This window comes from Pogoniulus pusillus, chromosome 12 (genome assembly GCF_015220805.1).
Source record: "Pogoniulus pusillus isolate bPogPus1 chromosome 12, bPogPus1.pri, whole genome shotgun sequence".
Taxonomy (NCBI): domain Eukaryota; kingdom Metazoa; phylum Chordata; class Aves; order Piciformes; family Lybiidae; genus Pogoniulus; species Pogoniulus pusillus.
In genome coordinates, this window is record NC_087275.1 from 22549436 (window position 1) to 22564198 (window position 14763).

General features: G+C 41.1%; 1 protein-coding gene across 17 annotated transcripts in view; it reads right to left on the reverse strand.

Moving 5' to 3' along the window:
- The window catches only part of KDM6A (lysine demethylase 6A), a 161198-nt gene extending 146543 nt beyond the window's left edge, over positions 1 to 14655 (reverse strand). For 3 of the 17 annotated variants that reach the window (XM_064151860.1, XM_064151862.1, XM_064151863.1), the window contains exons 1-2: positions 14383 to 14653; positions 14063 to 14126 (exon numbers count right to left, since the gene is read on the reverse strand). In XM_064151860.1, the coding sequence (XP_064007930.1) occupies positions 14063 to 14126; positions 14383 to 14543 (225 nt within the window). In that variant the 5' untranslated portion in view covers positions 14544 to 14653. Of the gene's footprint in view, positions 1 to 13270; positions 13326 to 14062; positions 14127 to 14382 lie in introns of those variants that run through there. The other 14 variants (XM_064151864.1, XM_064151865.1, XM_064151868.1 and 11 more) reach the window with 8 other exon arrangements.
- Positions 14656 to 14763: the final 108 nt, after the last annotated feature.

Consider the following 14763-nt stretch of genomic DNA (forward strand, 5'->3'; position numbering starts at 1 on the left):
TCTCACAGTTACATTTGACTCAATGGAGAAAGTTCTGGATAATCATCTCTACGCAAAGCCTTTGTGGTGATTCAGATATACGTTTATAGAGTACAACAGCCAAAGAAAACACAAAGCAGTTCTACTGCTTCATACAGATATGTAAGTGTAACTCCAAGAGCACTTTTCTGCAGTAAATGCAACTTGGCAATGGAAACCACATCTCATTTCAGCTCAATCCACTGAACAAAAGCTGTGCAACAGTGTCTCTTAAGTATTCCCTCTCCAAATCTATGGGCATCTTCCTTTTAGCTCTATGTTCAAAGCAAGAGGTTCAAACAAAGTGGCAATCAAATGCCACATATGGTAATCAAATTTTTACATATGCAAGGAAGAAAAACATAACATTCCATTGTTAGAGTGCATTTCAGGGAGAAATATGACTTTAGACTAAGAGCCAATATTATTCAGAAGTAGCAGTTTAATTTCCTGATATGACTTTGGAAAGAGGCAATATCATGATACCTACACTATTCATTTAGTGTCTGTTCTTTAATTTCTAAGCAAAACGTGAATTCATTCTACTTAAATGAATTATCAATTTAAGACACAAAATGAAGTTACATAAATGTTGCATCACCTTAAGAACGTATGTGTTGTTTAATAATGTTCCTCTACCTGCCATCTAAGTTACACTAGTGATTCCTCCTGAAATTATCCATAAAGTAGATTTCCCAATGTTTTGTCCAAACCAAGTTTTGAACAAATGAGCAAAAAACCCACACACACACAAAAAAAAAAAAAAAAAAAGGAAGAAAAGAAAAACACAGTAGCTTCGAAGTTTGTTGCAACAGAGTGAAAAACTTACATAACCTGTCATACATGTTTTAATAAGGACTGAAAGCAATGGCTCTTGAATAATGTTTCTTTTCTTAAAAGATACAACTTCAGGATAGTTTTAATTTAGAGTATATTTCATCCTCATCAAAATTGAATCCTGTGCAATCATGGTACAGTACAACATTACATAGTTTGTCTGGTCATTTGAGATAACAAATAGCAAGATCACATTGACCCAGTCTAAATTACATTACCTGCAACAAGGTTTAAGATCAATCAGAATTTTTTATTCTTCAGAAAACATGGAAGATACTAAAAGTTGAAATTAATACAAACAGTATCACAACAGCACAGGAAAGCCCCAGAACAGACAGCATTACTGTTTTACCAAAGTAAGCTTTAACACATTCTGTCTTCTCATATAACAGGGTAAGGAAAAACAAACAAACAAACAAAAAAACCCACGCAAACCCTATGAGGAGAGGCTGAGGGAGCTGGGGTTGTTTAGCCTGGAGAAGAGGAGGCTCAGGGGTGACCTCATTGCTGTCTACAACTACCTGAAGGGAAGTTGTAGCCAGGTGGGAGTTGGTCTCTTCTGCCAAGCAACCAGCAACAGAACAAGAGGGGACAGCCTCCAGTTGTGCCGGGGGGAGGTATAGGCTGGATGTTAGAAGGAAGTTCTTCACAGAGAGAGTGATTGGCATTGGAATGGGCTGCCCAGGGAGGTGAGGGAGTTGCCGTCCCTGGAGGTGTTCAAGAAAAGACTGGATGAGGCATTTAGTGCTATAGTCTAGATGACTGGATAGGGCTGGGTGCTAGGTTGGACTGGATGATCTTGGAGGTCTCTTCCAACCTGCTTGATTCTATAATTCTACCTTCATTCAAACCTCCAACTAGGGTAACAGTGGACTTCTCTACCAAGCTTTGATTCTGATACAGCACGTAACAGTGCAATGATGCTACCAGAATAACTTCTGTCCGTATACACTGTGTAGGCACTGCTGGAGTAGAGAAAATACCAGCAGAGCAGAAAAGACTGCTGTCCAGCTGAGATCCAAGTGTGAGCGTGAAAATAAACAGGTTTGACAACACACCCATCTTAAACCCAGGTATCAGTATGTATAGGGACTGGTAATTACTACTCTTCAGTAATATTTTAACAGGTAACTTGTTCATAAGAACGCGAGTTAAACTTCAGCAATGACATGATGAAAATCTGTTCTCAAGTACTACAGCAAAATCATGAAAATAAAGTCAGTGGAGCAGATGTACGTTCCTTCTCCTTTCCAGGTGTCTGAAGTCTGACAAATCTCAAGTTAGACATTAATGAATTGCTTTGAATCAGTTTGTTCCATTTTTGAGTTCCAGTTGTGGAAGTGAGAGGGCCCTGTGGAATATCTTGTCAAACAGCCCGGATTGCAACTTGTTTTCCTGTTTTCAGGTGGCAAATTTGCATGTCTGCTTACCCACTCCTCCTATGGAAGTTTCCCAATGTTAGAAAATTCCTTCCCACGTGTGCTAAGAATCTTTAAAATCAATGTGTTCTAATGTATTGAAACTAGTGCTGCACTATTAAGGAAGCTTCACTCTAATTTTACTGCTTACAAAATAAAAAATAAAATCAAGGACAAATCACAATAATCTGACTATCATGCATCTTTCTCTAGAACATTCCTGCTGCTTGAATGGACAATCTACAATACTTTTAATCACTGAATACAGAAACAAAAGCAGAGCAGTCAGGCAAAATCCACAGAGAGCCCGGAAGGGGACAATGTATTCCTAGACCTTCTCAGGAAGCACAGAAGTTAAACCCTAAGCTGCCCCGAGTTCCACTGGCATCACATGTTCACTGAATTCTGAGCACTTCTTGCACAAAGCGAGTGCTCCTACCCATTATCACTTTCATCAAGAAATCATAATAAAAATCACACCTTCCATCATTCTCCATAGTCAAGTAGCAAAAATTGGTCTAAAGAGGAAGATGTAAACTATTCCATTCTTTCAAGCTATCAAAGACTTAGTTTAATTAGCAATTAAAAGTAAGCAGTACAAAAGATTCCCTTCTCACTGGCTATAATGGAGTCGCCATTGTTCTCAGATTTTTGGCCACAAGCATTACAGGAAAACATCCTACCATTCAAAAGCAAGAAAAAAGCTGCCACAGGGGAATAAAATAGACTAATAAAGAAAAAAAAACAAGTTAAAATGACAGCATTTGTACTCACAGGGAATAGACTGAAATATTCCAGTTCCAGTTTTTCCCTCATTCAGTTTGGAACACAGCTACATTCCTAGATTAGAAGATGACAATCTTCAAGACTGTGCATCACAGTCCTACAACAATCATACTCCTACCACACTAAGGAATCCTTATGCAACCTTCAGCATTCAAACACATTCACCTTCCCTACTTCCATACTACAATACAGCTTTTGCTGTGCTTTCCACTTTTTCAACACAACACATTTCTCCATTCCAGGTTTCACTGAACCATCAGTAAATCTTCCCATTATTTATATCAAATAAACTTTTTAAAATGTCTTGTATTAAAACTACACATAGGAAAAAAGCTCCACCAAGATGCAACTATTCCTAGAAAACTGTCAAAAGTGATGCATGTTAAAAACATGTTAACTTTTTAGTTAATAGATCCATTTTAAGGTTGAAAATGGGACCTATTCTGCTCATTAATTAACATGGACTCTAATAGTCTCTGTGATATCATCTTAAGCAACAAAAATTAATTTTGCTATACGTATAAACACTCCTAACTCCTCTCCACATGTGACCAGAAGAGTCATTTAATCCATTTCAACTATTAATTTCCTCCACATAGTAACTAAAGTCCAGAAAGCCCTCTGCTATAAAAACTTAACTTGCAAATTAAATCAACATGTGCCTCTATGCTGAAGGTGCATCTAAGAATTTTCATTAAGATGACAGAAGCAGCTGTCTCAGACATGTATCCCTCATACCATCTAGCACTGGCTTCAAGCACAGTACTTTTTAATTCATTTCCCCACTTCTTAACTAAGAAATAGAGGATATGTACTATTCCTATTAAAAAGTAGCTGAACAGTTGTTTAGTAGAGATTCTTTTTGACAAATTATAAAAAGTAAAAGCTACACTTACCCTTTTCTTTGAATTAAGAAAGGCACAAATAAACACTTACTCCTTCTTTAGAACATCTTTTTTGTATAGCGAGGACCAAGTGAACACAGTATTCCAGTCATGGCCTGACAAGCACGAAGACATCTCTGCTAGTGATGTCCCTGTTGAACGCAGCATCCTGTTGGCTTTACTTGGCACAGCAGCACAGTGTCCAGTCATGTTGAGGTTATTATCCATCAGGACACCCAGACCCATTTCCACAGTGCTGCCCTCCAACTGGGTAGATCCCAGCTTGTGCTGCACTCCTAGATTATGTTTTCCCATGTAGAAGGCCTTACACTTATGCTTGTTGAATTTCTTCAGATTCTTGCTAGCCCACTCTTGCAGCCTATCCATTTCTTCCCACAGGGCCACTTTCGCTTCTGAAGCATCCACTTCCCTACTGTCTGGTATCACCAAACTTCACCAGGGTATGACTGATCCCATCACCCAAATCATTACTAAGGCATCAAATTGTGTTGGCTCTCTGAGGGACCTCACTTGTGACAGGTTGACAGTTTGAAAAGGAGCTATTTACTACTGCCTGCTGAATGCAGCCCATGCACCAGTTCCCCATCCACAGCACAGACCACTCATCTAGACTATAAGGCATCAGTTTCTCTAGTAGACTATGGGGAACTGCATTGAAAGTGTTGGAGAAATCCAGGTAGATAATGTCCAGTACTCACCCCACATTAACCAAGCCGGTTACTTTGTCACATAAGGTGACTGTGTTTGTCAAGCATGATCTGCCCTTGGTGAATCCATACTAGCTTTTCCCAATCACAGACCTCATGTAACTTATGATAACCCCTGGAAGGATTCATTCCATAACTTTCCCAGGGACTGAAGCAGCACTGATGTGCCTATAATTTTCAGGATCCTTCTTTATGCCATCCATGTAGATGGATGGTGGTACTAGCCCTCTTCCAGCCCACTTCCTCTTCTGTGGCATCCTGTCATCATGATAATTTCTCCAGCGTTACGGAGGGCAGCCTCAAAACAGCATCAGCCAGCTCTCCTACCATCCTCAGGTAGGTAACATCTGCACATATCTATTTATAGGGACTGAGCTCCTGTAACAGTTTGTACACCAACTCCTTCTTCACTTATGGTGAGTCTGTGTTTGCATTGATCTGTTTTTTTTTCCCAAAGCCTGCTAGGTCCCAGCAGCAAGACAGAGGTGAATAATGGGTTGAGAATCTCTTGCCTTTTCAGCACTGTTGGTGACTTAATTCACCTCTCTTGTTTAATAGCCAGCCAGTATTTTCCTTCTGTTTCTGCTTTTTGGTTACTTGAACTCTGACAGAGTTTAGGCATCTCTGGCCAATTTCAATTTGAGTTGAGACTGCTTTTCTAACGGCATCTGCACACTCTGGCAATTCCCCTGTCGTTTTCAACAGGTTTTCATCTGCTTTTCCATTCCTGGTAGGCATCTCTTTACATTTTGAGCAGAACTGGAAGCTCAGAGTTAAGCCAAGTGGGTCTCTTGCTCTGCCTACTTCCCCTATCTTTAAAGAGGATGAACTGATTTTGTGCTTCCAGGAGAGCATTCTTGAAAAATTCTCAGCACTCTATAGCTTCTTTATCCCACATGGAAGTTTCCCATGGAATTCCTCCCACTTGAGCTCTGAGAAAACTAAAGTTTGCTCTTTAAAATTCAAAGCCTTTGTCTTAGTACTAACCTTCAGTACTGGTTATTTAAAACTAATGAGTCTTCCATTTTTACTACATTATTTTTCATGTGAAACAGTTGTCCAGACCGATTCATCACAAAGATCCAAAAATGGTTTCTCTAGCAGATATAAGCAGCACAGATAAAGTACTAAAAATTCTGCTATCTAGAGGAAAAATATATAAAGATGAGGTCATAGCTTAAATTCATTATTTTACTACAGATTCCTGTGCAAAGAAGTTTTCTAATCACAAGATCAGTAAAATAATGATTAAAAGATCAGTAAAATAATGATTAAATAGAAAATGTAAATGGCAAACACAATGGAAGCGATGCAGTATTACCCAAAAAAAGAGACCTGTTTGCTGTATTTTAAAAGCCATGGCACTGGATCTTTTTGACAAATGCTGAAAATATCCTGATTTTTTCAGAATTTTTCCATTCTCAAAATACAAGCAGAAATTTAATGAAAAGCACATTCACAATTCAATCTCCTTTAAACTTTAATAACCAATCTATACTTGAGAAGTGAATCATAACCCTCAAAACAACTCTGTGAGAAAAGGAAATGACTTAAAGCCATTTTAACAAAACAATTAATTTAACAACTTACCACAAAGGAAATTCATATGTAGACATATAGTGTTCTGGCTGTAATTCATAATACATTTTTAGTCACTCCCTTTACAAAACTGTAAGTGAGCTCTTAATTCTACATCTTAACTAAACAAGCTTCTTCCATGAATGCTACATAGCAAGTGCAAGAACCATAAAGAAAGTTATTTTGACAAAACAGCTCTAATGGTAATCCATGCATCCTCTCATACTCTAGAGTGAAAGTTACCTGACACAGAATATTCTTCAACTCCCAAATATACGTAAGTGGCTTTTTGTTTACTAGCACAGTGTTTTATTCATGAAAGGGATATTTTCCTGTCACTCTTAAATAAAAATAATTTAGAAACAAGATCAATACCTTATCCACTGCAAAAATTGACAAACAGGCTAATTTTAAAAATGCACCATTCAACAAACTTTGTTAGGTTCACAAGCAAACTATGAAAAGACCTATACTGCTTTGGCCATTATCAGTAGAACTAATCTTGAAAATAAGCTTTAAACACAATAGTCTTGAAAGGAGCCAGTCTTGAAGGTAGCTCTTTCACTAGAGGAATAACTAGTACTATAGTTATTTCTCTAATTTACCCATCTGTAAGTCAGAAATATATTTAAACAATAATTATTTTCTCTTATTTTGTTGAGCTTCCCTGGTCTAATGAACTCAGATGAGACTAAATCCAAGTTCCTCTCTTTCCTTCTAACAGAAGCATTCTGTAAAAGGTACCAAGATTATACTCTCAGATACACCTACACAAACCCTGGGAGTAGGGCTCCATACAGGACTAGTTCAAAACTGAACACTCGGTTCAATTTTGTTTTTAACTACAAACAAGTATTCTTCTAGTGAACAAGATTAACATCAACATTTTTACCACAGACAGACAACTGGTCTCTATAATGGCACATGAAGCTTAATGAGCATCACTTCAGTGCTTCATTGTGAAGATATATTATTCAAATGTTATACTACAAACACCACAGCTGCAGAGTATCACCAAGAAGGGAGGTTAAAACATAAAGCAACTTACATGAGTGAAATACAAGACAGGTATAGAACTAAAGGACTAGAAATTGTAAGCACATAAGCATTCAGAGTGAGCACAATAATGGCTCAGCTTCTGGAATTACCTGAACTAATACTAAAACCTGCCACCTAGTTCCAGTATGTATTCACCTCCAACTCACAGTCCACCTGTTTAATTCACTTCTGCACAAGCTGATCTAAGCCTTTTACAGCAGTAACTAGCTTTTGCACAATTATTTCGGCATTCTTAAATTACAAGTACAGACAATTCCTTCTCTTTGTTGAAAATACTGCAAAATCCTTCCCATTACCTAAAAATCATAGCAGTTAAGGACAAAGAACAGCTATTTGTTCACTCAGCAGAGATCAGCCTGCAGTTTAACTCATCAATCCGCAAGACCGGAAACCGAAGCTTAATTTCTCCACAGGATGTAAATTTGCCTAATTCTCCTCATGATAAAGAACAACAGTGGGCTATGGCACATAATTCTGGTACTGCAAAGTCTTATGACAAACGTTATCAGTTTAAAAATCACTTTATAGCTATAAACATTTGCCATGACTCTTCTTAATTTCTATATCATCTTAGCAATGTAATGAAAACAAATGGTTCTATACTCAGAGTTATCCAAGTATGAACATCTACTCTTTTCTAAAACAGTGTAACAAACATATGGTATAGCTTTTAGATGATGCTTTCAACACTTACTTCAGATGGTATCAACATTTGCAGATAGTCTTACCTCTATAATTATCAAGTCCAGTCAGCCCACTACAGGGAAGAAATAGCTATAAAGGGTGGCAAGAGATAGAGCACCATGCTTTCAGAAGTAGAAAGCACACCTTAACACAGACAAAAGCTTTAAATTGCCTGGTTTGTCTTCATATATGAAACAATCTATAGAAATTTGAAAGCTAGAGACCATAAGTATCAAATCAATTAAATTACTGAAATTCTTATTAAATAATTGGAATACAATAAAAGGAAAATATTTATATCCCACCCTTGCTCCACACACACTTTCAAAAATTATGTAATTTATCAGAAACTCCATTACTCAGATGCTAACACACAATAATATTTCTCTCTCCTTCACCACAAATTGCTGTCCATCCTGTCTGCATGATTACTAACCTGCAGAGCATGACCCACCTATGTTTTTGTATTCAAAGAAGTGGACAACTTCAGCCTTCAGACTCGGTACCCAGAAGTTGGAAAATACAACATATAGCAATATAACAAACATAAACCTGACTGAAATGTGAATATTAACACGTCCATTGTCCTGCAATCTTAACTACACTTCTAGAGAAGCTTTTTTTTTTGTAGTGAGGAGATCTATTCTTTCCTCTTCATAAACATACTAAGAATACTGCACTTTAAACTTAAGACACTCAAAACATTCAGGATTGTGTGTTCTGAGCAGTAAAATCCAATTACTTTAAAGAAATATGCCTTGAACAGTAGTCTCGAAAGTAATCAAACGTGGCAAATAACTCATACATAAACAAAACACATTACACAGAAGTCATTTAAAAAAAAAAAAATTAAGTGTTAAGTAACAGATAAAGTACAAATACTGCAAATCTCTAAGTCTTTAAGTACTATGATACATAAACATCATATAGATTGCAACTGCAGTTTTCAAGTACAAACATTATCTACAGAATGCATGATCCATCACACCTTTACAAGATCTTAAACTCTACCGTATTAACATAAAGCCCAAACTGCATACAGAATAAGTATGACCTTAAAAAAAAATTACATCAGTCCCAATTATCCAATAACACACTTAACACTGTGTCAGATCTTTCCACTTCCAGACGTCTTCAAAAAAGATAGCAAACCAGTTCCACCCATAACTTACAAAATTTTAAACCAACTTCAACTTGCTCCATACTGACAGTATCACAGAAAATAAACATAATAAATAAATAAACAAAATAACTAACAAACACCAAATGCATTTAAAACATGAAGGAACAACTCAGATAAAAATTTACAGAAATTAGAAAGGCTGCCCACTTCCTGGAATGCTTTAGAAACATATCATGGTACCAATTCCCAGTTTCTCAGTTCTACACTCTGTCATTATATATGGCAAACATTAAAATTATTTCTAAAGCCATATTTCTTTGTTAAGATGAAATTAAATTAAGCTAAAATGTTTCCAAGTTTTGTTTGTTTGATTTTTTTAACCGTACTATACCTACACTAATTTGCTAAAATGTTTTCCTGCATAATTATTTTTCAGGCAGTCTGTTATAATTAAAACTGATGATATTTAATTATAGATTAGTGGAAAATTAACATTAATGTCAAGACTAAAGGGCAATGTCAATATATACTAATTCAGTGTCCAGAACTATTCTGAAACAAACAACACCTACAATTTCAAGAAAGATGAAAGAATATTGCCACTGTGCACATATTTTTTAATATCTAACAAAACCCCAGATAATCTCTTTGTTAATTTTGTCAACACATACACCCTTTAGACAAAGGAAACACCACTTAAAAATCATCTAGGAAAGACTGCAAAACCGTAAGAGACCAAAACTGGTCCATTGTGTGGAACTACTTCATCTCTCTTTGTATCAACTTCAATATCAATACTCTTAAATGAAAACACATTTCCAATTTTATCCACAAGGTAAGAGAAGCTCAGTGAATAGCCATAACAAGCTTCTTATACCCATCAGACCAGCTACATCAACATAAATCTGTATAGAAGCAAAATAATTACAGCTTATAAAGCAAAGGTTTGCCACTGAAAGTCAACTTTGCCTAAACAGCAGAAGCACCACTCTAAAAAAAAAAAAAAAAAAAAGGAAAAGGGAAAGAAAGAAACAGAAAATGTTTAACAATTCACTTCTAATACAATGGATATCCTCCTCCCACCACACCCCGTCCAAGTAATCTTTTAGCTTCATCTCCTGCAAAAACCTCTTCCTGGGAGAAACAGACATCAAGATAACAGCAGGAGGTTTGGTTTTGAGGGTTTTTTTGCTCCTTCACATGAATGTTATTGTCAACTACAGAAGCCTAGCAGTGAGCACCTCCCCCTGTAAAAGACTGGCTATGTTTGATTTGCAACATCTCCACCAGTCTGAAAGGTGACCCCTCTTTCAATTTCCCTCTCCTACCTCCAAAACCACATTAGCTGCAAACCATGATTTTCAAGTTCCCTTTCTGCAATATAAACATAGAATTTTTGGCAATAGAAATTTCTACTCCATCACACATACTAACAGCATGTACATTATTACAAGAAAGTTTTATTTCTTCTGGCTTATCACATATCCAATACATGAAGCAACAATACAATATTACTGACCTTTATTCTGTATCTTTAATAATTCATAAAACAGTATAAATCTGATGTCTTTTCTGCTCTTTTGATTTGCTACATCCAGCAGGACTCCATTTAGCTCACAATACAACAGCCATATATCCTACAACGGAAAACTACCAAAAAAGGGGGACTGCCGTCCAGACCTAGAGCATAAATACAACCCACAACTATGTTAAAGCTCCAGATATACAGCTTCTTCCAGCCCTGAAAGATATCCCAGATTTCTTCTTACTAACCCCTGTTAGGGTGTGGCTTCACTAAACCAGAATTCCCACTGGAAAGGCTTCACATCTCCTGGTCAGCCCATAAGTGGCTCAAGCCAACATGCTGCCTCCTTCCAAGTGAGCCCCAGTAAAAACATGAGTAGTATCTCCCTGTATCAAGGCACCGCATTAAGTCCACAAGAAAATCCCTGCTGTTACACAAGTAGGTGTGTGGGTAACGGAGTAATTCCCTCCTGCAATACAGGACCTCAGCTCTTCTCAACAGACTTCTCTACAAGCATGCACACTGCTTCCACCACCTCAACCACAAGTAACCAGGGAACACTGTCAAGCAGGTACTCAGAAAAGAGACGCTGCTACAGTCTGCCTTTTAACAGGTTAACGGGTGTACTGTCCTCACATCAAGCGGCCCACACACAGATTTTTGTCTTTGTCAAGGACTCCTCTGGAAACACAACTCAATAGTTTACCTTACTTGCTACACTTGCACATAAATCTCACGTTACTTTATAATGTGTTGGCTTGTAGATTCCTAATTCAGTCAGTTGGGTTTTATAATTATGGAGTCTAATGTCTTTGTTAGCTGCCGTTGCTCCAAGCACAAAAGGGAAAATTTTGTTACTATCGCTGTAAAACCTATTAATTAAATCCACATACATATAGCCACAGTTCCTAGAGTAACTGTTACATGGAAATAAAGTGATTTTCTAGATTACTATAATTTTTTGTGTAGAGTGTAGACTACATGAAGCTGCACACATGCAGAAAATGAATGAATAAACACCCTAAAAAGCAGCTCCTTACTTATTGGTAACAGAACTGGAACACATGCACCTTTCCTGAAAGTAAAAAAGGACAAACAAAACTGAACCTAGCTGAAGACAAGAAATTCCTCTCAAACATCTTTGCATTGAACATAAGCATTTCTTTTCAACTTGCACAACGATCCACTTTTCTCAGAGACAAGTTTTACGAAGAACATGCTTCATGAGTTAGTGTGCAACTCATAATGTCCAAAATGCTGTCAGAAAACCGAGATAAAATAGCAAAATACTTGTATTCACTGCATGGATTTATACAATGAATACAGGGTGGGAGAACATACAATGGTATTTCTAGAAATACACTTCAAAATTATCAAAATGCTCCACAACTTCAGCCACCTCAGACTGTATATACTGGCATAAAAGAAATTGCATTTAATGCAATATATGACTCGAAAATCAACTAATACACTGAAATAATGCTTGCATTACTTATTTTCACAGTATAAAAAACTTAACCTAGTGGTGCTATGTGATAGACAATCTAATAGCATATGATGCTTCTATTTTCTATCTGGGATCTTTAACTCTATCCCATACATGACTCCCTACACTATTTGGATAGACTCAAGCTCATTTACAGAACAGATATTAATTGTGGTCCACTAACAGTTAACATATATTATTTAACTAGTCTGAGATGTCACTTCCCTACCTTTTTGATTTATCAGAAGTACTTTAACAAATAACTCTGAAAATCAAAAGGAAATCACGGGATTTTTTAAGTAAAAGCACAAAGGAAAGTGTACTTGCTTTTTCTTCCATCTCTCCTCCTTCCCCCTATGTCCTGACATTGAGCTTTTCCAATCATAACAGAAATAAACATCCAAATATGAATAAGGGCCTGGCTATCGAATTTAACACGCTTCAGTTACGTCTTCTAATCAACCAAGATCAGCAACACGAAACAAATTCCTCATGTGAAAACATGAGCGTACAGCACGGGCACAACAATAGGATGAACAAAGTGTCAAATGCAACGCGCTACTGACAGGAACAAGTCAGAAAGCAGAACCCAGAAGAACAGAGCCGCCCGCTTGAACCGTGTGGTATTTTAAAAGCAGTTCCATTTATTCCGTTACCCAAATGTTTTCTTTACTTTTAGTTTACGTACAACTGGCAGGCACTCAATTTGCATAGCCTTTGTCAACAGCTTACGGATGGGCAGCAGAACGTGCTACAGGTTGATAAGAAGGACACTGGCGCCGCAAACGCCCTGCCTACAGCACGAAAGCACCCAGAAAGAACTTGCAATACGGAGGAGTTTCCCTCAACGTTCACCGGGGGCTTCACGCTACAGGCGACGTGCATACTCGTTCCCAGTATTTGTTTCGTGTTTACCCCCCCCCCCCCCTTCTCTTTCTCCTCCCTGTCCGGCCATCTTGGGCCGACAAAAGCAGCCATTACTTAACTAAATGACAGGTCCAACAACTTTTCACAGAAACAATCATCTCTGTGAAAAGGCCGGGCAGGCTTCAGCAACCTGCGCGCTGTCCCGCTCCTTGTCAAGCCGCTCGGCGGCGACGAAAGCGGGAGGCCCAGCGGACGGGACACGCCGCCCGGCGACAACCTGGCACGCTGTAGGCAGCCGGGCCCGGAGAGTAAACAAGTCACTCGGCGACGGGCTTCGGGAGCCGCTCTGCGCCGCGCCCGCCCCGGGCCCCCCGCTCCCTCCAGCTCTAAGTCAGCTTTCGCCTCGCCGCGCCGCGAGGCTCAACGGTCGCCCGGCAGGGCGCGCGCAGCCGCCGGCCCCCGCCGCGCGGGGCGAAAATCACGAGGGAGGGTCCGGGGAGAGGCCAACGTCAGCAACGCCTCGCGCGCGCCCTTCCCCCCTGCCCCCCCCCCCCCCCCCCCCCCCGTCCCCCCGTCCTCCTCCCCCTCCCTCCCGCCCCCGCGACCCCTCCCCCGCCGCGCGGCGCCGGTTGGCGTTTGCTCCCGGCCCCGGGCTCCGGCCGTGGCGCGCAGGCACTTTCCCGTCCCAGGGCTAGATGGACACCCGCAAAGTGTCCGCAAGGCCACACTCCCCCTTCTTCCCACACGCGGCCCTGCTAGGCTACCCCCCTCCCGAGCGGGGGCCTGCGCCGACTACGTGGGGGGTGGTGTTGGGGTGGAAGGGGCAAAAGCAACACCGACGAGGAGGGGAGACCGCGGCGGGAGGCGAAGCGGAGCTCCCTGCCGCCTGCAGGGCCATGCGCCCGCGGATGTGGCAGTGCCCCACGCACACTCGCACCCAGATGTATACTCACATGCACACACTCACCGTGCGGACCCAGGGGACCGGAGGAAGGGGGCGGCTGGGCCGGGCCGGCTCCCTCCCCTCCCCCCCAGCAAAGCCCCGCTCCACATCCATCCTCGCGCTTACCTTTAACAGCAAGGCCTTCGTTCTGGCGCCATCTTCATGAAGCCTCAGAAATCCGAAGAGTCGGCTGCAGAAGGGGAGCGGGCGGGAGGGAGGGGAGAGAGGCACAAGCGTTAGCGAGAGTCAGCCCCCAGCACGGGCAGGCAGGCAGGCTCGCTCCCGGCGGGCAAGGGCAGAGCGCGGCGGCGGGGGCCGGGAGCCCGCACACGGGCACACACGCACTCTGGAGCGAGGAGCCGCGGGCAGGGGAGGGGGGGGACACGAAGGGAGCGCGAGCCGAGCCGGGACACGGAGGCGGCCGGGACGAAGCAGGGAGCAGGTACCTGTCGAGGCCGGATAGGGCTTCTCTCTCCTCGGCTGTCAAGCTGGCGAAGTCCTCCTCGCTCTGGCCGCTCGCTTTCCCCGCCGCCATTTTCTTTTCCTCATCACCGAAAGGAGCAGCAGAGGCGGCGGCAGCAGCGAGCGACACTCCGCACGATTTCATGGAAACGCAGCGTAATTAACTCACGATCGCAACCCCCCCCCCCGCGCACCCCCAACACCCCCCAGCGCCGGGCGGGGCGGGGTGCCCGACACACACACACCCCACAACTTTTATTACAACAACAACAGCCGGCAGGGAGGGGGAGGGAGGGAGGGAGGGAGGGGAGAGGGAGGGAGGCGGGGGGAAGCCCCGCTGCTCGGAGGAGGGGGGAGGGAGCCCC